Below are 24,355 nucleotides of genomic sequence, written 5' to 3' on the forward strand. Positions count from 1 at the left end.
GTGCCTAAACCACATATAGCGCCCACGTGTTTGGTTTGTAGTGATGAGAGCCCACCTAATTTACAGGTGCGTGTCTCCAGAAGCATGGGCTGGGAAAATGTACTGGTCACTACAGCGTACTGGACACTACAACGTGTACCGGTCATTACAACGGTATCGGTCATTGCAACCTACCGATCGCTACAGCGTACTGGTCACTACAACGGCAGTTTGCAATTTTCACCCCGCGACATCCACTGCTGCCGGTTTCTGGAAAACGCCCTTGGAGTCAAAATCGTTACTACACCTGTAGATAAATTACCAAAGGGTTATAATTCCCAATATGGGGTCACTTGAGGGGGATTCTGCTTTTCTAGCACTTAGGGGCTCTTTTTATGGAATACACAAACCAGTCTGGATAATCTGCACTCCAAGAGGCAAATAGCGCTCCGTCCCTCCTGAGTCTCTCCGTATGGCTAAGCAGTACTGTACAGCCATATGGGGTATTTCTACGTTCAGCAAAAATTGTGGGACACATTTTGGTGCCATTTTTACCCATTTCCCAGTGTGAAAATGTAAAACTGGGGGCTAAAGGTACCTTCACACGAAACGACATCGCTAGCGATCCGTGACGTTGCAGCGTCCTGGCTAGCGATATCGTTTCGTTTGACACGCAGCAGCGATCAGGATCCTGCTGTGATGTCGCTGGTCGCTGAATAAAGTCCAGAACTTTATTTGGTCGTCCGATCGCTGTGTATCGTTGTGTTTGAAAGCAAAAGCAACGATACCAGCGATGTTTTACACTGGTAACCAGGGTAAACATCGGGTTACCAAACGCAGGGCCGCGCTTAGTAACCCGATGTTTACCCTGGTTACCAGCGTAAAAGTAAAAAAAACAAACAGTACATACTCACCTGCGCGTCCCCCAGCCTCTGCTTCCTGACACTTACTGATCGCCGGCCCTAAAGTGAAAGTGAAAGCACAGCGGTGACGTCACCGCTGTGCTGTTAGGGCCGGAGCTCAGTCAGTGTCAGGAAGCAGACGCTGGGGGACGCGCAGGTGAGCATGTACTGTTTTTTTTTTTTTACTTTTACGCTGGTAACCAGGGTAAACATCGGGTTACTAAGCGCGGCCCTGCGCTTAGCAACCCGATGTTTACCCTGGTTACCCGGGGGCCTCGGCATCGTTGGTCGCTGGAGAGCGGTCTGTGTGACAGCTCTCCAGCGATCAAACAGCGACGCTGCAGCGATCGGCATCGTTGTCGCTATCGCTGCAGCGTCGCTTCGTGTGAAGGTACCTTTACACACAATGTTGGTGGTAAAAATGTAAATTATTTTTTCTTCACTTCCCAATGGTATAAAATTCTGTGACACACCTGTGGTGTCAATATAATCACTGCACCGCTAGATGAATTCGTAGAGAGGTTTAATTGGTAAAATGGGGTCACTCATGGGGGTTCTGCAGTTCTGACACCTCAGGGGCTCTGCCAATGTAACATGGCACCCTCAAACCAGTGCAGCAAAATCTGCACTGTAATATGGCGCCTCTTCCCTTCTGAGCTTTGCACTGCTCCTCAAAAGTAGTTTTCGAGCACACATGCAGGATCGGTGAACTCAGGAGAAATTACACAACAAACTCTGGGGTCCATTTTCTCCTTTTGCCCTTGTGAAAATACAAAATTTGTAGCTAAAAAAAAAGGTTTTTGTGGGAATTTTGTTTTTCACGGCTTAACGTTATAAACTTCTGTGAAGCATGTGGGGGTTCAAGGTGGTCAATACACATCTAGATAAGGTCCCAAAGGCGTCTTTTTTTCCAAAATGGTGTCACTTGTGGGGGGTTTCCACTGTGTTTAGGCGCATCAGGGGCTCTCCAAACACGACCTGTCAAATGGCACTCCTTCCGAGCCCTGCCGTGCGCCCAAACTGTAGATTTCCCCCACATATGGGGTATGTGCATGCTCAGGAGTAATTACACAACAAATTGTATGGTCCATTTTCACTTGCGAAAGTTAAAAAAAAATAAAAATAATAAAATAAAAAATTAGGTCTAAAGGAAAATTTTTGTGAAACAAAAGTAAATGTTCATTTTTTCCTTCCACATTGCTTTAGTTCTCCTGAAGCACTTGAAGGGTTAATAAACTTCTTGAATGTGGTTTTGAGCACCATGAGGGGTGCAGTTTTTAGAATGGTGTCACTTTTGGGTATTTTTTGTCGTATAGACCCCTCAAAGTGACTTCAAATGTGATGTGGTCCCTAAAAACATGGTGTTGTAAAAATGAGAAATCTCTGGTCAACTTTTAACTCTGCGGAATTCCTAACAAAAAAAAAAAAAATAGTTTCCCAAATTGTGCTGATGTAAAGTAGACATGTGGGAAATGTTATTTATTAATATTTTGTGTGACATATCTCTGATTTAATTTAAGGGCAAAAAAATTCAATGTTTGAAAATTGTGAAATTTTCACCAAATTTTGTGTTTATTTATGAACAAAATAAAGTAATATCAAAGAATTTTTAACGTTTTCATAAAGTACAACATGTGATAAGAAATAATTCTCGGAATCATCAGGATCTGTTGAAGCTCCAGAATCATTACCTCATAAAGGGACAGTCATCAGAATTGTAAAAATTGGCATGGTCATGAAGGTGAAAACAGTGTAGGTCTGAAAGGGTTAAAGAAACCACATTTCCAACTGGGGGGAATTGTGATTGGAGCTGTAGCAATGGAGGATGATGGTGGGGCTGTATTGTAAGGTCACCAGTGGAGGAAGCTCACCAAGGCGGACATTAACCTGCAGCGTCCATAGTCCGATGACAAGCCGCCTGTGATCTCCTCGGCTTGGCTGAGCAGTCGCATGTTTCCTATTGAGGAGAGCGGCCCCAGACCCAGTATCACTCTCCCCATAGGAACCCATGATCTCACTGCAGCCCGTCACACTGACCTGGTGGAGGTCTGCTGCCCCCTGCTGGCGAGTGATCACCACTAACCTGGTGGAGATCTCCAGCCCCCTGCTGGCGAGTGATCACCACTGATCTGGTGGAGGTCTGCTGCCCCCTGCTGGCAACTTATCATCACTGACCTGGTGGAGGTCTGCTGCCCCCTGCTGGCGAGTGATCACCACTGACCTGGTGTAGGTCTGCTGCCCCCTGCTGGCGAGTGATCACCACTGCCCTGGTGGAGGTCTGCTGCCCCCTGCTGGCAACTTATCATCACTGACCTGGTGGAGGTCTGCTGCCCCCTGCTGGCGAGTGATCACCACTGACCTGGTGTAGGTCTGCTGCCCCCTGCTGGCGAGTGATCACCACTGCCCTGGTGGAGGTCTGCTGCCCCCTGCTGGTGAGTGATCACCACTGCCCTGGTGGAGGTCTGCTGCCCCCTGCTGGCGAGTGATCACCACAGCGAGTGATCACTGTAAATAATTCAGCTGAGGTGATGAAAACTAAATCTCCGAGCACTAAAAACTACTCGGAGGACCCCCGAGCATGCTGGGAAATCTCCAGTAACGAGTATATTCGCTCATCAGTAGTTATCGTGTCATCAGCCACGTGGTTTGATTAGATGTTTTTTAGACTTGGATGTTTTTACTTGTGAAGGACCATTAGTGTTCAGCACCTCCTCTCAAACAAGAAAGAGGCCGGTGCCCCCGACTCCAGAGGGGTCCGCGGGGTCCTATGTGTTGGGCATAGGATGGAGCAGTAGTCAGGGGCCCGGGCTCCGCTCCTCGGCTGCATTACTTTGCTGCTGGTCACACTTTTGCTGTATTGGGTTTATTTATTTATTTTGTCACGTTCTTCACCCATTAATGAGCTGATAGTGTTGGACCTGAGGAGCGGAGCACGTCTATGTGCTGTGTGCGGTCAGGTCCTGCCCACGGTGTACATGGTGCTGGCCGGAACAGCACTCGCGAGGTGGATCTCGATTCCTTTGTGATTACGCTTCCTATTGATCCCTTTAACCACGTGACACACGATGGCCTCGTCCCATCTCAGCCATAATCTCTCCTGGTGTCGGCGTTGTTCCAAAGCCACAAGTGCTGGTCTGTTAATTAGGAGACATTAAGTGGTTTCTAATGGCGCGGTTTCTTCTTCCTGGCAGGCACGAGGAGCCGACATTCCGGTTCCTGGAGAGATTCCCATTGCCACGGAGCTCCCGACCAGATCCGGCAGTCACACCGCAAGCATGAAAGTCAAGAACGTCAAAAAGTGAGTAGTGTGTGTAATGCTGCGATGGCGCATGTACAGTGCGACCCGGAGGAGGGTGGTCTCCAGAGGGCACAATGCGGCCCCCCAGAGATGCAGCGACTGAGCGGCCTCCATGTGGCGGGTGCAGTGTGACGGTCACCTAAGAGCTCGTTCACATGTTGTGTTTTCGCTGCTTTTTTTGTGTGCGTTCTTCAGTGTAAAACCTCCCAGCGTTTTACAATAACTGCAAAATGAGATTTCTAAATTCTCATTCACTTAGTGCATTTTTTTTCCCATTCAGTTGAATGTATATGAAAAACACCTCGGAGACGCAGGTAATGCACGCAGTGGTGCTGCTGCAGAAAAAAAGGCCTCCAAAAAGCAACGTGTGAACATCTGTAAATCTCCATCAGAAATCCTAGGGTCTACCCAAACTCTGTGGCGTACAATGATTATTGCCATGTAGGCCCTAGGCTGGCCAGTGGCTCCCCCTGTTGGTGCCAACTCAGCGTTTCATAATTTCTTTAACCCCTTTCTGACATCAGACGTAATATTCTGTCCATGTCACCTGGAACAATTTGACCATGGGCAGAATATTATGTCATCGCAATCACCCGCGGTCACTGTGTGTACGTGGACGATCACCGCCGCGTGTCAGCTGATTCTGACACCCAGCAAACCTGCTCAGCATGCATGTGCTATGACTGTGACACGCCGCGACACATGCCGCTGCGGCACCCATCAGCTGATCGAGCGGCACGATCCAGGAAGCCGGGTTTCCTCTGCAGCTTATTTGGCAAGCGCTATAGTTTGAAGAATAAGAGGGAACCTGAGCAAATTCGCTCATCTCTAATGAATACTCCCATCCGCCACTCCTGCTGTCACTGTTATTAGCAGCAGGGGTAGGCTGATGGGAGTAATAGTCCGGTCAGCCGCCGCCTGTTGTCTGTTTTATCACTTAAATGTAACTCTCATCATTCTCCCCTGATCGCCGGCAGAGCAGGGGAGAATGATGAGAGCCGTGTACAGCACCCGGCACCGGGGAACAGAGCTTACTGTAACGCTTCTTCCCCGGCGCCGATGCGCGTTACCCAGATGACATCCATGTTATTTATGTGTATTCACGTGTGCTGGATGTTTTGTGGCCTGTGCTGACATTAAAAAAGTGGACATGTCAGCGTGTTTTGCCCACGGACACACGGTCCATAGAAACACACTCACACACGGTCCATGGAAACACACTGGCATGTGCACAGACCCATTCACTTGAATAAGCAAATATCGCTCCGTTCCTCCCGAGTCTCTCAGTATGGCTATGTAGTACTGTATAGCTACATATGGGGTATTGCCACGTTCAGGAGAAATTATGGGACACATTTTGGTGCCATTTTTTACCTACTTCTTGTGTAAAAATGTAAGATCTGGGGCTAAAACTAAATTTTGGTGGTAAAAATGTAGTTATTTTGTCTTCACTGCCAATAGTATAAAATTCTGTGACACACCTGTGGGGTCAATATGATCACTGCACCCCTAGATGAATTCATTGAGAGTAGTTTGTAAAGCGGGGTCACTTATGGGGGGTTCTGCTGCTCTGGCACCTCATGGGCTCGACCAGTGGGTCATGGCACCTGCAAACTGTGACAGTAAAATCTCGCGCTCCTTGCTCTCTGAGCTTTGCACTGTGATCAAAAAATATTTCCCGATTAGATGTAGGATATTGGCGCACTCAGGAAAAAATGGATCTCAGTTTGTTGTAAGAAAAATTCCTATTAGCCATTAGAAAAATTTAAAAATTAGGGCTGAAACAGCATTTTAGTGGTAAACATGTAATTTATTCTTTCCTCACCGCTCAGTGGTGTTAAATTCTGTGAGGCACATGTGGTGTCAATATGATCACTGCATCCCTAGATGAATTAATTGGGGAGTGTAGTTTGTAAAATGAGTTCACATATGGGGGGTTTCTGTTCTGGCCCCTCAGGGGCTCTGCCAGTGTGACATGGCACCATCAACCCAAACCAGCAAAATGTGAACTCCAATATGGCCCCTCTTCTTTTCACTGTGCCTCAAAAGTAGTATTCCCCCACATATGGGGTATCGGCGTACTCAGGAGAAATTGCTCAACAACATTTGGGGTCCAATTTCTCTTGTTACCCTTGGTGAAATAAAAAAATTGGGGGCGAAAAGATCATTTTTGTGGAAAAAATGTGATTTTTTATTTTTACAGCTCTACATTATAAACTTCTGTGAAGCACTTGGTGGGTCAAAGTGCTCACCACACATCTAGATAAGTTCCTTAGGGGGTCTACTTTCCTAAATGGTGTTACTTGTGGGGGGTTTCAATGTTTAGGCACATCAGGGGCTCTCCAAACGCAACATGGCGTCCCATCTCAATTCCAGTCAATTCTGCATTGAAAAGTCAAACGGCACTCCTTCCCTTCCAAGCTCTCCCATGCGCCCAAACAGTGGTTTACCCCCACATATGGGGTATCAGCGTACTCAGGACAAATTGTACAACAACTTTTGGCGTCCATTTTCTCCTGTTACCCTTGGTAAAATTAAACAAATTGGAGCTGAAGTAAATTTTTAGCGAAAAATAAGTTAAATGTTCATTTTTTTTTCCTGTGAAACACCTGAATGGTTAATAAACTTCTTGAATGTGGTTTTGAGCACCTTGAGGGGTGCAGTTTTTAGAATGTCACACTTGGGTATTTTCTATCATATAGACCACCCTGTGGTCGGCGCTCACAGCACACCTGATTTTCTGCTGCATAGCAGCGATCTGATGATCGCTGTTATGTAGCAGAGGCGATCGAGTTGTGCCTGCTTCTAGCCTCCCATGGAGGCTATAGAAGCAGGGCAAAAGTAAAGAAAAAAAGTTAAAAAAAATGTGAAAAAAATAAAACAAAACATAAAAGTTTAAATCACCCCCCTTTCGCCCCAATCAAAATAAATCAATAAAAAAAAAATCAAACCTACACATATTTGGTATCGCCGCGTTCAGAATCGCCCGATCTATCAATAAAAAAAAAAAACATTAACCTGATCGCTAAACGGCGTAATGAGAAAAAAATCCGAAACGCCAGAATTACGTTTTTTTGGTCGCCGTGACATTGCATTAAAATGCAATAACGGGCGATCAAAAGAACGTATCTGCACCAAAATGGTATCATTAAAAACGCCAGCTCGGCACGCAAAAAATAAGCCCTCAACCGACCCCAGATCATGAAAAATGGAGACGCTACGAGTATTGGAAAATGGCGCATTTTTTTTTTTTTTTTTTTTTTTTTTTAGCAAAGTTTGGAATTTTTTTTCACCACTTAGGTAAAAAATAACCTAGTCATGTTAGGTGTCTATGAACTCGTAATGACCTGGAGAATCATAATGGCAGGTCAGTTTTAGCATTTAGTGAACCTAGCAAAAAAGCCAAGCAAAACACAAATGTGGGATTGCACTTTTTTTGCAATTTCACCGCACTTGGAATTTTTTTCCCGTTTTCTAGTACACGGCATGGTAAAACCAATGATGTCGTTCAAAAGTACAACTCGTTCCGCAAAAAATAAGCCCTCACATGGCCAAATTGACGGAAAAATAAAAAAGTTATGGCTCTGGGAAGGAGGGGAGTGAAAAACGAATACGGAAAAACTGAAAATCCCACGGTCATGAAGGGGTTAAATGACTTCAAATGTGATGTGGTCCCTAAAACAAAATGGTGTTGTAAAGATGAGAAATTGCTGGTCAACTTTTAACTCTACTGAGTCCCTAACTAAAAAAAAACTGGTTCCAAAATTGTGCTGATGTAAAGTAGATATGTGGGAAATGTTACTTATTAAGTATTTTTTGTGACATATCTCTGTGATTTAATTGCATGAAAATTCAAAGTTGGAAAATTGTAACATTTTAAAATTTTCGCCAAATTTCCGTTTTTTTCACAAATAAACGCAGGTAATATCAAAGACGTTTTAACTGTAACATGAAGTACACACAATAAGGATCCAGCCTTCCCTAAACCTGTCCGATAACAAATACTCGAGCACACGTACCTGTGTGACTGGCGTTCTGCTCAAGCCCTGTTTGTGTGCGGCCCCTCCACAATGTGCTAGGTGTGGGGGGCTGTTCTCATCAGTAGTTTGCCCCCGTGCTGCCCTTGCCTTAACCAGTGGGGGCTGCTGCATCCTGCTTGTGGATTTGTCGGACAGGTTTGGGGGGAAAGCTCCATCCTTATGGTATGTGTTGTTTTTATTTTTTCTATATTAGCTGTTTTTTACTCTAACATGAAGTACAATATGTCATGATCCATGGAAGCTCCAGAGTTATAACCTCATGTAGGGACAGTGGTGAGAATTGTGCAGGGTCGGAGCTGTCAGGATGTCACTCACTCTCCCTCCTACATGTCTCCTCCAAGCAGAATATCCTTCACTAAGGGACACTTCCCGAAACTGGCCGAGTGCGCTCACTTCCACTACGAGAACGTCGACTTCGGCAGCATTCAGGTAAAACTCCCATCCTCCACTTTTATTTCATAGTTATATTTGCATTGCTCCAAAAACACATTGATTGTCTGTGTGATAAATTACATTGTGAGCTCCTGGGGTCGGGGATGATGGGAGTAGTTATATACTGTGAGCTCCCGGGGGTCGGGGATGATGGGAGTAGTTATATACTGTGAGCTCCCGGGGGTCGGGGATGATGGGAGTAGTTATATACTGTGAGCTCCCAGGGTCGGGGATGATGGGAGTAGTTATATACTGTGAGCTCCCAGGGTCGCGGATGATGGGAGTAGTTATATACTCTGAGCTCCTGGGGTCGGGGATGATGAGAGTAGTTATATACTGTGAGCTCCCGGGGTGGCGGATGATGGGAGTAGTTATATACTGTGAGCTCCCGGGGTCGGGGATGATGGGAGTAGTTATATACTGTGAGCTCCCGGGGTCCGGGATGATGGGAGTAGTTCTATACTGTGAGCTCCCGGGGTCAGGGATGATGGGAGTAGATATACACTGTGAGCCCCTGGGGTCGGGGATGATGGGAGTAGTTATATACTGTGAGCTCCCGTGGTTGAGGATGATGGGAGTAGTTATATACTGTGAGCTCCCAGGATCACAGATGATGGGAGTAGTTATATACTGTGAGCTCCCGGGGTCGGGGATGATGGGAGTAGTTATATACTGTGAGCTCCCGGGGTCCGGGATGATGGGAGTAGTTCTATACTCTGAGCTCCCGGGGTCGGGGATGATGGGAGTAGTTATATACTGTGAGCTCCCGGGGTCAGGGATGATGGGAGTAGTTATACACTGTTAGCTCCGGGGTCAGGGATGATGGGAGTAGTTATACACTGTGAGCCCCTGGGGTCGGGGATGATGGGAGTAGTTATATACTGTGAGCTCCCGTGGTTGAGGATGATGGGAGTAGTTATATACTGTGAGCTCCCAGGATCACAGATGATGGGAGTAGTTATATACTGTGAGCTCCCGGGGTCGGGGATGATGGGAGTAGTTATACACTGTGAGCTCCCGGGGTCGGGGTTGATGGGAGTAGATATACACTGAGCTCCCGGGGTCGGGGATGATGATAGTAGTTATATACTGTGGGGTCAGGGATGATGGGAGTAGTTATATACTGTGAGCTCCTGGGGTCGCGGATGATGATAGTAGTTATATACTGTGGGGTCAGGGATGATGGGAGTAGTTATATACTGTGGGGTCACAGATGATGGGATTAGTTATATACTGTGGGCTCCTGGGGTCGCGGATGATGATAGTAGTTATATACTGTGGGGTCAGAGATGATGGGAGTAGTTATATACTGTGGGGTCACAGATGATGGGAGTAGTTATATACTGTGAGCTCCCGGGGTCGCGGATGACGATAGTAGTTATATACTGTGGGGTCAGGGATGATGGGAGTAGTTATGTACTGTGGGGTCAGGGATGATGATAGTAGTTATATACTGTGGGGTCAGGGATGATGGGATTAGTTATATACTGTGGGCTCCTGGGGTCGCGGATGATGATAGTAGTTATATACTGTGGGGTCAGAGATGATGGGAGTAGTTATATACTGTGGGGTCACAGATGATGGGAGTAGTTATATACTGTGAGCTCCCGGGGTCGCGGATGATGATAGTAGTGATATACTGTGGGGTCAGGGATGATGGGAGTAGTTATACAATGTGAGCTCCTGGGGTCGTGGATGATGGGAGTAGTTATATACTGTGAGCTCCTGGGGTCGTGGATGATGGGAGTAGTTATATACTGTGAGCTCCTGGGGTCGCGGATGATTGGGAGTGTACAGCAGTGGATCACCATCATGGTGAGGATCGGTTCTCGGCGTTGTGACCTCGCGGATCTCCCTGTATGAATCCTGTGATCACACATCGCTCTCATCCCTCCCTGTGCTGCCATCTTGTATGTATTCGGGGTGCAGACGGGTTGTGCCCCCCTAGCCCGGCAGCTGGCGCCCCCCATATCTAGTGAATTCCATGGGTCATTGCACGGGGCGGCTTCTCTATAAGAAACTGATGTAAGGCCGATGAATAGCAGGAAGTTCTGTGTCCAGGCGATTACTGGGGATGTACTAGAAATCCCAGCATGCGGCTCAGGAGCGGAGAGTAATCGTCTCTGGAACCACTGCCCCTGCCGAAGAGCAGACGAGCCCTCAGACACCCATCAGAGGGTCCTATAATTGGAGCAATGGCTGCAGATGACAGGACATGCTGGGAGTTGTAGTTTCATAGAGGCTGTAGAGAAGGCAGGTGGGGACATTGAGGTGGAGCGTGTGGTTCGGTGGGGGGCTCCTGCTGCCCTGGTACCTGCTCTATATGTACGTACATGATGGGCCGGACTTATACTGACACTCGTCTGGTCTCTGTGGACATTTAATGCTTTGGATGACGTCACGATGCTGCAGTTTCACTTGCGACCATTAGGGGCCAGTATAAGAACACAGAACTGATGATTACCCTAACTCTTTGTGTGTGACTGGATGGAAGAGCTGAATGATGTCATACAGAGAACGTGGAGTGACTGTCACCATGACTGCAGAGTTCACACCTGAGGACGCTCATACGCTGGGGTCTCACAGGGGGCCCCTCCTGCAGAATCCATCACTGGGCGCCTATCAGCTCGGCATTGTCCCCAGAGACACGTGAAGTGAGCTCTATACTGTAAGAGCGGTCACACTATAGAGCTCTGTACTGTAAGAGCGGTCACACTATAGAGCTCTGTACTGTAAGAGCGGTCACACTATAGAGCTGTGTACTGTAAGAGCGGTCACACTATAGAGCTCTGTACTGTAAGAGCGGTCACACTATAGATCACTGTACTGTAAGAGCGGTCACACTATAGAGCTGTGTACTGTAAGAGCGGTCACACTATAGAGCTCTGTACTGTAAGAGCGGTCACACTATAGAGCTCTGCTGTGAGAGCGGTCACACTATAGAGCTCTGTACTGTAAGCAGTCACTCTATAGAGCTCTATACTGTAAGAGCGGTCACACTATAGAGCTCTGGACTGTAAGAGTGATCACACTATAGAGCTCTGTACTGTAAGAGCGGTCACACTATAGAGCTCTGTACTGTAAGAGCGGTCACACTATAGAGCTCTGTACTGTAAGAACGGTCACACTATAGATCACTGTACTGTAAGAGCAGTCACACGATAGAGCTGTGTACTGTAAGAGCGGTCACACTATAGAGCTCTGTACTGTAAGAACGGTCACACTATAGAGCTGTGTACTGTAAGAGCGGTCACACTATAGATCTCTGTACTGTAAGAACGGTCACACTATAGACCTCTGTACTGTAAGAGCGGTCACACTATAGAGCTCTGTACTGTAAGAGCGGTCACACTATAGAGCTCTGTACCGTAAGAGCGGTCACACTATAGACCTCTGTACTGTAAGAACGGTCACACTATAGACCTCTGTACTGTAAGAGCGGTCACACTATAGAGCTCTGTACTGTAAGAGCGGTCACACTATAGAGCTCTGTACTGTACGAGCGGTCACACTATAGAGCTGTGTACTGTAAGAGCGGTCACACTATAGATCTCTGTACTGTAAGAGCGGTCACACTATAGAGCTCTGTACTGTAAGAGCGGTCACACTATAGACCTCTGTACTGTAAGAGCGGTCACACTATAGAGCTCTGTACTGTAAGAGCGGTCACACTATAGAGCTCTGTACCGTAAGAGCGGTCACACTATTGAGCTCTGTACTGTAAGAACGGTCACACTATAGAGCTCTGTACCGTAAGAGCGGTCACACTATAGAGCTCTGTACTGTAAGAGCGGTCACACTATAGAGCTCTGTATTGTAAGAGCGGTCACACTATAGAGCTCTGTGCTTTGAGAGCGGTCACACTACAGAGCTCTGTACTGTAAGAGCGGTCACACTATAGATCTCTGTACTGTAAGAGCGGTCACACTATAGAGCTGTGTACTGTAAGAGCGGTCACACTATAGAGCTGTGTACTGTAAGAGCGGTCACACTATAGAGCTCTGTGCTGTGAGAGCGGTCACACTATAGAGCTCTGTACTGTAAGCAGTCACTCTATAGAGCTCTATACTGTAAGAGCGGTCACACTATAGATCTCTACTGTAAGAGCGGTCACACTAGAGCTCTGTACTGTAAGAGCGGTCACACTAGAGCTCTGTACTGTAAGAGCAGTCACACTATAGAGCTCTGTACTGTAAGAGCGGTCACACTATAGAGCTCTGTACTGTAAGAGCGGTCACACTATAGATCTCTTCTGTAAGAGCGGTCACACTAGAGCTCTGTACTGTAAGAGCGGTCACACTATAGAGCTCTACTGTAAGAGCGGTCACACTATAGAGCTCTACTGTAAGAGCGGTCACACTAGAGCTCTGTGCTGTGAGAGCGGTCACACTATAGAGCTCTGTACTGTAAGAGCGGTCACACTATAGAGCTCTGTACTGTAAGAACGGTCACACTATAGATCACTGTACTGTAAGAGCGGTCACACGATAGAGCTGTGTACTGTAAGAGCGGTCACACTATAGAGCTGTGTACTGTAAGAGCGGTCACACTATAGATCTCTGTACTGTAAGAACGGTCACACTATAGAGCTCTGTACTGTAAGAGCGGTCACACTATAGAGCTCTGTACCGTAAGAGCGGTCACACTATAGACCTCTGTACTGTAAGAACGGTCACACTATAGACCTCTGTACTGTAAGAGCGGTCACACTATAGAGCTCTGTACTGTAAGAGCGGTCACACTATAGAGCTCTGTACTGTAAGAACGGTCACACTATAGACCTCTGTACTGTAAGAACGGTCACACTATAGACCTCTGTACTGTAAGAACGGTCACACTATAGACCTCTGTACTGTAAGAGCGGTCACACTATAGAGCTCTGTACTGTAAGAGCGGTCACACTATAGATCACTGTACTGTAAGAGCAGTCACAGTATAGAGCTCTGTACTGTAAGAGCGGTCACACTATAGAGCTCTGTACTGTAAGAGCGGTCACACTATAGACCTCTGTACTGTAAGAGCGGTCACACTATAGACCTCTGTACTGTAAGAGCGGTCACACTATTGAGCTCTGTACTGTAAGAACGGTCACACTATAGACCTCTGTACTGTAAGAGCGGTCACACTATAGAGCTCTGTACTGTAAGAGCGGTCACACTATAGAGCTCTGTACCGTAAGAGCGGTCACACTATAGAGCTCTGTATTGTAAGAGCGGTCACACTATAGAGCTCTGTGCTTTGAGAGCGGTCACACTATAGAGCTCTGTGCTGTAAGAGCGGTCACACTATAGAGCTCTGTACCGTAAGAGCGGTCACACTAAAGAGCTCTGTACTGTAAGAGCGGTCACACTACAGAGCTCTGTACTGTAAGAGCGGTCACACTATAGATCTCTGTACTGTAAGAGCGGTCACACTATAGATCTCTGTACTGTAAGAGCGGTCACACTATAGAGCTCTGTACCGTAAGAGCGGTCACACTATAGAGCTCTGTACTGTAAGCGGTCACTCTATAGAGCTCTATACTGTAAGAGCGGTCACACTATAGAGCTCTGTACTGTAAGAGCGGTCACACTATAGAGCTCTGTACCGTAAGAGCGGTCACACTATAGAGCTGTGTACTGTAAGAGCGGTCACACTATAGAGCTGTGTACTGTAAGAGCGGTCACACTATAGAGCTCTGTACTGTAAGAGCGGTCACGCTATAGAGCTCTGTACTGTAAGAGCGGTCACACTATCGAGCTCTGTACTGTAAGAGCGGTCACACTATAGATCACTGTACTGTAAGAGCGGTCACACTATAGAGCTCTGTACTGTAAGAGCGGTCACACTATAGAGCTCTGTACTGTAAGAGCGGTCACACTATAGAGCTCTGTACTGTAAGAGCGGTCACACTATAGAGCTCTGTACTGTAAGCAGTCACTCTATAGAGCTCTATACTGTAAGAGCGGTCACACTATAGAGCTCTGTACTGTAAGAGCGATCACACTATAGAGCTCTGTACTGTAAGAGCGATCACACTATAGAGCTCTGTACTGTAAGAGCGGTCACACTATAGAGCTGTGTATTGTAAGAGCGGTCACACTATAGAGCTCTGTACTGTAAGAGCGGTCACACTATAGATCTCTGTACTGTAAGAACGGTCACACTATAGACCTCTGTACTGTAAGAGCGGTCACACTATAGAGCTCTATACTGTAAGAGCGGTCACACTATAGAGCTCTGTACTGTAAGAGCGGTCACACTATAGAGCTCTGTACTGTAAGAGCGGTCACACTATAGAGCTCTCTACTGTAAGAGCGGTCACACTATAGAGCTGTGTATTGTAAGAGCGGTCACACTATAGAGCTCTGTACTGTAAGAGCGGTCACACTATAGAGCTCTGTACTGTAAGAACGGTCACACTATAGACCTCTACTGTAAGAGCAGTCACACTATAGATCTCTACTGTAAGAGCGGTCACACTATAGAGCTGTGTACTGTAAGAGCAGTCACACTATAGAGCTCTGTACTGTAAGAACGGTCACACTATAGACCTCTGTACTGTAAGAGCGGTCACACTATAGAGCTCTATACTGTAAGAGCGGTCACACGATAGAGCTGTGTACTGTAAGAGCGGTCACACTATAGATCACTGTACTGTAAGAACGGTCACACTATAGAGCTGTGTACTGTAAGAGTGGTCCCACTATGGAGCTCTGTACCGTAAGAGCGGTCACACTATAGAGCTCTGTACCGTAAGAGCGGTCACACTATAGATCACTGTACTGTTAGAGCGGTCACACTATAGATCACTGTACTGTAAGAGCGGTCACACTATAGATCACTGTACTGTAAGAGCGGTCACACTATAGAGCTCTATACTGTAAGAGCGGTCACACTATAGAGCTCTGTACTGTAAGAGCGGTCACACTATAGAGCTCTGTACTGTAAGAGCGGTCACACTATAGAGCTCTGTACTGTAAGAGCGGTCACACTATAGATCTCTACTGTAAGAGCGGTCATACTATAGATCTCTATACTGTAAGAGTGATCACACTATAGAGCTCTGTACTGTAAGAGCGGTCACACTATAGAGCTCTGTACTGTAAGAGCGGTTACACTATAGATCTCTACTGTAAGAGCGGTCACACTATAGAGCTGTGCACTGTAAGAGCAGTCACACTATAGAGCTCTGTACTGTAAGAACGGTCACACTATAGATCACTGTACTGTAAGAGCGGTCACACTATAGAGCTCTGTACTGTAAGAGCGGTCACACTATAGAGCTCTGTACTGTAAGAACGGTCACACTATAGATCACTGTACTGTAAGAGCTGTCACACTATAGAGCTCTGTACAGTAAGAGCGGTCACACTATAGATCACTGTACTGTAAGAGCGGTCACACTATAGAGCTCTGTACTGTAAGAGCGGTCACACTATAGATCACTGTACTGTAAGAGCGGTCACACTATAGAGCTGTGTACTGTAAGAGCGGTCACACTATAGATCACTGTACTGTAAGAGCGGTCACACTATAGAGCTCTGTACTGTAAGAGCGGTCACACTATAGAGCTGTGTACTGTAAGAGCGGTCACACTATAGAGCTCTGTACCGTAAGAGCGGTCACACTATAGAGCTCTGTACTGTAAGAGCGGTCACACTATAGAGCTGTGTACTGTAAGAGCGGTCACACTATAGAGCTCTGCACTGTAAGAGCGGTCACACTATAGAGCTGTGTACTGTAAGAGCGGTCACACTGTAGATCACTATACTGTAAGAGCGGTCACACTATAGAGCTCTGTACTGTAAGAACGGTCACACTATAGAGCTGTGTACTGTAAGAGCGGTCACACTATAGAGCTGTGTACCGTAAGAGCGGTCACACTATAGAGCTCTGTACCGTAAGAGCGGTCACACTATAGATCACTGTACTGTAAGAGCGGTCACACTATAGATCACTGTACTGTAAGAGCGGTCACACTATAGAGCTCTGTACTGTAAGAGCGGTCACATTATAGAGCTCTGTACTGTAAGAGTGGTTACACTATAGAGCTCTGTACTGTAAGAGTGATCACACTATAGAGCTCTGTACTGTAAGAGTGATCACACTATAGAGCTCTGTACTGTAAGAGCGGTCACACTATAGAGCTCTGTACTGTAAGAGCGGTCACACTATAGATCTCTACTGTAAGAGCGGTCACACTATAGAGCTCTGTACTGTAAGAGCGGTCACACTATAGAGCTCTGTACTGTAAGAGCGGTCACACTATAGAGCTCTGTACTGTAAAGGCCCCGTCACACTTAGCGACGCTAAAGCGATCCCGACAACGATACGACCTGTCAGGGATCGTTGCTGCGTCGCTATGTGGTCGCTGGTGAGATGTCAAACAGTGAGATCTTCCCAACGACGCAGCAGCGATGCAGCGGCCTGTAGCGACCTGTACAACGATGTCGTTGGTCGTTGTGACCCTGTCACATGGCAGCTATTATGACGATTCAGACCTCAATGAGGGACGTCCTGTGTGACGTTGTAGTCAACGAGGTCGTTGGTAAGGTGTCAAACACAGCGATGTGTGCTACCCAGCGGGACCTCAACGATCAAAAAAAGGTCCAGGCCATTCCGACACGACCAGCGATCTCACAGCAGGGGCCTGGTCGCTGCTACGTGTCAAACATAGCGAGATCGTTACTGAGGTCGCTGTTGCGTCACAAAACTTGTGACTCAGCAGCGATCTCGCTAGCGACCTCGCTTAGTGTGATGGGGGCTTAAGAGCGGTCACACTATAGAGCTCTGTACTGTAAGAGCGGTCACACTATAGAGCTCTGTACTGTAAGAGCGGTCACACTATAGAGCTCTGTACTGTAAGAGCGGTCACACTATAATGCTCTGTGCTGTGAGAGCGGTCACACTATAGAGCTCTGTACTGTAAGAGCGGTCACACTATAGATCACTGTACTGTAAGAGCGGTCACACTATAGATCACTGTACTGTAAGAGCGGTCACACTATAGATCACTGTACTGTAAGAGCGGTCACACTATAGATCACTGTACTGTGAGAGCGGTCACACTATAGAGCTGTGTACTGTAAGAGCAGTCACACTATAGAGCTCTGTACTGTAAGAGCGGTCACACTATAGATCACTGTACTGTAAGAGCGGTCACACTATAGATCACTGTACTGTAAGAGCGGTCACACTATAGATCACTGTACTGTAAGAGCGGTCACACTATAGAGCTCTGTACTGTAAGAGCGGTCACACTATAGAGCTGTCTACTGTAAGAGCGGTCACACTATAGAGCTCTGTACTGTAAAAGCGGTCACACTATAGATCACTGTACTGTAAGAGCGGTCACACTATAGAGCTTTGTACTGTAAGAACGGTCACACTATAGAGCTGTGTACTGTAAGAGCGGTCACACTATAGAGCTGTGTACCGTAAGAGCGGTCACACTATAGAGCTCTGTACCGTAAGAGCGGTCACACTATAGATCACTGTACCGTAAGAGCGGTCCCACTATGGAGCTCTGTACCGTAAGAGCGGTCACACTATAGAGCTCTGTACCGTAATAGCGGTCACACTATAGATCACTGTACTGTAAGAGCGGTCACACTATAGATCACTGTACTGTAAGAGCGGTCACACTATAGAGCTCTGTACTGTAAGAGCGGTCACACTATAGATCACTGTACTGTAAGAGCGGTCACACTATAGAGCTCTGTACTGTAAGAGTGATCACACTATAGAGCTCTGTACTGTAAGAGTGATCACACTATAGAGCTCTGTACTGTAAGAGCGGTCACACTATAGAGCTCTGTACTGTAAGAGCGGTCACACTATAGAGCTCTGTACTGTAAGAGCGGTCACACTATAGATCATTGTACCGTAAGAGCGGTCCCACTATGGAGCTCTGTACCATAAGAGCGGTCACACTATAGATCACTGTACTGTAAGAGCGGTCACACTATAGATCACTGTACTGTAAGAGCGGTCACACTATAGATCACTGTACTGTAAGAGCGGTCACACTATAGATCACTGTACTGTAAGAGCGGTCACACTATAGAGCTCTGTACTGTAAGAGCGGTCACATTATAGAGCTCTGTACTGTAAGAGTGGTTACACTATAGAGCTCTGTACTGTAAGAGTGATCACACTATAGAGCTCTGTACTGTAAGAGTGATCACACTATAGAGCTCTGTACTGTAAGAGCGGTCACACTATAGAGCTCTGTACTGTAAGAGCGGTCACACTATAGATCTCTACTGTAAGAGCGGTCACACTATAGAGCTCTGTACTGTAAGAGCGGTCACACTATAGAGCTCTGTACTGTAAGAGCGGTCACACTATAGAGCTCTGTACTGTAAAGGCCCCGTCACACTTAGCGACGCTAAAGCGATCCCGACAACGATACGACCTGTCAGGGATCGTTGCTGCGTCGCTATGTGGTCGCTGGTGAGATGTCAAACAGTGAGATCTTCCCAACGACGCAGCAGCGATGCAGCGGCCTGTAGCGACCTGTACAACGATGTCGTTGGTCGTTGTGACCCTGTCACATGGCAGCTATTATGACGATTCAGACCTCAATGAGGGACGTCCTGTGTGACGTTGTAGTCAACGAGGTCGTTGGTAAGGTGTCAAACACAGCGATGTGTGCTACCCAGCGGGACCTCAACGATCAAAAAAAGGTCCAGGCCATTCCGACACGACCAGCGATCTCACAGCAGGGGCCTGGTCGCTGCTACGTGTCAAACATAGCGAGATCGTTACTGAGGTCGCTGTTGCGTCACAAAACTTGTGACTCAGCAGCGATCTCGCTAGCGACCTCGCTTAGTGTGATGGGGGCTTAAGAGCGGTCACACTATAGAGCTCTGTACTGTAAGAGCGGTCACACTATAGAGCTCTGTACTGTAAGAGCGGTCACACTATAGAGCTCTGTACTGTAAGAGCGGTCACACTATAATGCTCTGTGCTGTGAGAGCGGTCACACTATAGAGCTCTGTACTGTAAGAGCGGTCACACTATAGATCACTGTACTGTAAGAGCGGTCACACTATAGATCACTGTACTGTAAGAGCGGTCACACTATAGATCACTGTACTGTAAGAGCGGTCACACTATAGATCACTGTACTGTGAGAGCGGTCACACTATAGAGCTGTGTACTGTAAGAGCAGTCACACTATAGAGCTCTGTACTGTAAGAGCGGTCACACTATAGATCACTGTACTGTAAGAGCGGTCACACTATAGATCACTGTACTGTAAGAGCGGTCACACTATAGATCACTGTACTGTAAGAGCGGTCACACTATAGAGCTCTGTACTGTAAGAGCGGTCACACTATAGAGCTGTCTACTGTAAGAGCGGTCACACTATAGAGCTCTGTACTGTAAAAGCGGTCACACTATAGATCACTGTACTGTAAGAGCGGTCACACTATAGAGCTTTGTACTGTAAGAACGGTCACACTATAGAGCTGTGTACTGTAAGAGCGGTCACACTATAGAGCTGTGTACCGTAAGAGCGGTCACACTATAGATCACTGTACTGTAAGAGCGGTCACACTATAGAGCTCTGTACTGTAAGAGCGGTCACACTATAGAGCTCTGTACTGTAAGAGTGATCACACTATAGAGCTCTGTACTGTAAGAGTGATCACACTATAGAGCTCTGTACTGTAAGAGCGGTCACACTATAGAGCTCTGTACTGTAAGAGCGGTCACACTATAGAGCTCTGTACTGTAAGAGCGGTCACACTATAGATCATTGTACCGTAAGAGCGGTCCCACTATGGAGCTCTGTACCATAAGAGCGGTCACACTATAGATCACTGTACTGTAAGAGCGGTCACACTATAGATCACTGTACTGTAAGAGCGGTCACACTATAGATCACTGTACTGTAAGAGCGGTCACACTATAGATCACTGTACTGTAAGAGCGGTCACACTATAGAGCTCTATACTGTAAGAGCGGTCACACTATAGAGCTCTGTACTGTAAGAGCGGTCACACTATAGAGCTCTGTACTGTAAGAGCGGTCACACTATAGATCTCTACTGTAAAGGTACCTTCACACGAAGCGACGCTGCAGCGATAGCGACAACGATGTCGATCGCTGCAGCGTCGCTGTTTGGTCGCTGGAGAGCTGTCACACAGACCGCTCTCCAGCGATCAACTATGCCGAGGTCCCCTGGTAACCAGGGTAAACATCGGGTAACTAAGCGCAGGGCCGCGCTTAGTAACCCGATGTTTACCCTGGTTACCAGCGTAAAATCTAAAAAAAACAAACAGCACATACTTACATTCACGTCCCCCTGCGTCCACTTCCTGACTGACTGAGCGCCGTACAGTGAGAGCAGAGCGGTGACGTCACCGCTGTGCTGCTTTCACTTTCACTTTGCGGCGCTGAGTCAGAGGAGGAAGCAGACTGCAGGGGACGCAATGTGAGTATGTGCTGTTTGTTTTTTTTACATTTTACGCTAGTAACCAGGGTAAACATCGGGTAACTAAGCGCGGCCCTGCGCTTAGTAACCCGATGTTTACCCTGGTTACCAGTGTAAAATATCGCTGGTATCGTTGCTTTTGCTTTCAAACACAACGATACACAGCGATCGGACGACCAAATAAAGTTCTGGACTTTATTCAGCGACCAGCGACATCACAGCAGGATCCTGATCGCTGCTGCGTGTCAAACGAAACGATATCGCTAGCGAGGACGCTGCAACGTCACGGATTGCTAGCGATATCGTTATAATGTCGTTTCGTGTGAAGGTACCTTAAGAGCGGTCACACTATAGATCTCTATACTGTAAGAGTGATCACACTATAGATCTCTATACTGTAAGAGCGGTCACACTATAGAGCTCTGTACTGTAAGAGTGATCACACTATAGATCTCTACTGTAAGAGCGGTCACACTATAGAGCTCTGTACTGTAAGAGCGGTCACACTATAGAGCTGTGTACTGTAAGAGCGGTCACACTATAGAGCTCTGTACTGTAAGCGGTCACTCTATAGAGCTCTATACTGTAAGAGTGATCACACTATAGAGTTCTGTACTGTAAGAGCGGTCACACTATAGAGCTCTGTACTGTAAGAGCGGTCACACTATAGATCTCTACTGTAAGAGCGGTCACACTATAGAGCTCTGTACTGTAAGAGCGGTCACACTATAGATCATTGTACCGTAAGAGCGGTCCCACTATGGAGCTCTGTACCGTAAGAGCGGTCACACTATAGAGCTCTGTACCGTAAGAGCGGTCACACTATAGATCACTGTACTGTAAGAGCGGTCACACTATAGATCACTGTATTGTAAGAGCGGTCACACTATAGATCACTGTGCTGTAAGAGCGGTCACACTATAGAGCTCTATACTATAAGAGCGGTCACACTATAGAGCTCTGTACTGTAAGAGCGGTCACACTATAGAGCTCTGTACTGTAAGAGCGGTCACACTATAGAGCTCTGTACTGTAAGAGCGGTCACACTATAGATCTCTACTGTAAGAGCGGTCACACTATAGATCTCTATACTGTAAGAGTGATCACACTATAGAGCTCTGTACTGTAAGAGCGGTCACACTATAGAGCTCTGTACTGTAAGAGCGGTTACACTATAGATCTCTACTGTAAGAGCGGTCACACTATAGAGCTGTGCACTGTAAGAGCAGTCACACTATAGAGCTCTGTACTGTAAGAACGGTCACTATAGATCACTGTACTGTAAGAGCGGTCACACTATAGAGCTCTGTGCTGTAAGAGCGGTCACACTATAGATCACTGTACTGTAAGAGCGGTCACACTATAGAGCTCTGTACTGTAAGAGCGGTCACACTATAGATCACTGTACTGTAAGAGTGGTCACACTATAGAGCTGTGTACTGTAAGAGCGGTCACACTATAGATCACTGTACTGTAAGAGCGGTCACACTATAGAGCTCTGTACTGTAAGAGCGGTCACACTATAGAGCTGTGTACTGTAAGAGCGGTCACACTATAGAGCTCTGTACCGTAAGAGCGGTCACACTATAGAGCTCTGTACTGTAAGAGCGGTCACACTATAGAGCTGTGTACTGTAAGAGCGGTCACACTATAGAGCTCTGCACTGTAAGAGCGGTCACACTATAGAGCTGTGTACTGTAAGAGCGGTCACACTGTAGGTCACTGTACTGTAAGAGCGGTCACACTATAGAGCTCTGTACTGTAAGAGCGGTCACACTATAGAGCTGTGTACTGTAAGAGCGGTCACACTATAGATCACTGTACTGTAAGAGCGGTCACACTATAGAGCTCTGTACCGTAAGAGCGGTCACACTATAGAGCTCTGTACCGTAAGAGCGGTCACACTATAGATCACTGTACTGTAAGAGCGGTCACACTATAGATCACTGTACTGTAAGAGCGGTCACACTATAGAGCTCTGTACTGTAAGAGCGGTCACACTATAGAGCTCTGTACTGTAAGAGCGGTCACACTATAGAGCTGTGTACTGTAAGAGCGGTCACACTATAGAGCTCTGTACTGTAAGAGCGGTCACACTATAGAGCTCTGTACTGTAAGAGCGGTCACACTATAGAGCTCTGTGCTGTAAGAGCGGTCACACTATAGAGCTGTGTACTGTAAGAGCGGTCACACTATAGAGCTGTGTACTGTAAGAGCGGTCACACTATAGAGCTGTGTACTGTAAGAGCGGTCACACTATAGAGCTCTGTACTGTAAGAGCGGTCACACTATAGAGCTCTGTGCTGTAAGAGCGGTCACACTATAGAGCTCTGTACTGTAAGAGCGGTCACACTATAGAGCTCTGTACCGTTAGAGCGGTCACACTATAGAGCTCTGTACCGTAAGAGCGGTCACACTATAGAGCTCTGTACCGTAAGGGCGGTCACACTTTAGAGCTCTGTACCGTAAGAGCGGTCACACTATAGAGCTCTGTACTGTAAGAGCGGTCACACTATAGAGCTGTGTACTGTAAGAGCGGTCACACTATAGAGCTGTGTACTGTAAGAGCGGTCACACTATAGAGCTGTGTACTGTAAGAGCGGTCACACTATAGAGCTCTGTACTGTAAGAGCGGTCACACTATAGAGCTCTGTACTGTAAGAGCGGTCACACTATAGAGCTCTGTACTGTAAGAGCGGTCACACTATAGAGCTGTGTACTGTAAGAGCGGTCACACTATAGAGCTCTGTACTGTAAGCGGTCACTCTATAGAGCTCTATACTGTAAGAGTGATCACACTATAGAGTTCTGTACTGTAAGAGCGGTCACACTATAGAGCTCTGTACTGTAAGAGCGGTCACACTATAGATCTCTACTGTAAGTGCGGTCACACTATAGAGCTCTGTACTGTAAGAGTGGTCACACTATAGATCATTGTACCGTAAGAGCGGTCCCACTATGGAGCTCTGTACCGTAAGAGCGGTCACACTATAGAGCTCTGTACCGTAAGAGCGGTCACACTATAGATCACTGTACTGTAAGAGCGGTCACACTATAGATCACTGTATTGTAAGAGCGGTCACACTATAGATCACTGTACTGTAAGAGCGGTCACACTATAGAGCTCTATACTGTAAGAGCGGTCACACTATAGAGCTCTGTACTGTAAGAGCGGTCACACTATAGAGCTCTGTACTGTAAGAGCGGTCACACTATAGAGCTCTGTACTGTAAGAGCGGTCACACTATAGATCTCTACTGTAAGAGCGGTCATACTA

General features: G+C 46.9%; 1 protein-coding gene across 14 annotated transcripts in view; it reads left to right on the top strand.

The window, feature by feature from the left end:
- The window catches only part of ARHGAP32 (Rho GTPase activating protein 32), a 217,559-nt gene that overhangs the window by 123,826 nt on the left and 69,378 nt on the right, over nucleotides 1–24,355 (top strand). For 9 of the 14 annotated variants that reach the window (XM_077249402.1, XM_077249407.1, XM_077249408.1 and 6 more), the window contains exons 3-4: nucleotides 4,073–4,179; nucleotides 8,561–8,648. In XM_077249402.1, coding sequence (XP_077105517.1) covers nucleotides 4,073–4,179; nucleotides 8,561–8,648 — 195 coding nt within the window. The remainder of the gene's footprint in view (nucleotides 1–4,072; nucleotides 4,180–8,560; nucleotides 8,649–24,355) is intronic. The other 5 variants (XM_077249409.1, XM_077249406.1, XM_077249397.1 and 2 more) reach the window with 1 other exon arrangement.

Source organism: Ranitomeya variabilis, chromosome 4 (genome assembly GCF_051348905.1).
Source record: "Ranitomeya variabilis isolate aRanVar5 chromosome 4, aRanVar5.hap1, whole genome shotgun sequence".
Lineage (NCBI taxonomy): Eukaryota > Metazoa > Chordata > Amphibia > Anura > Dendrobatidae > Ranitomeya > Ranitomeya variabilis.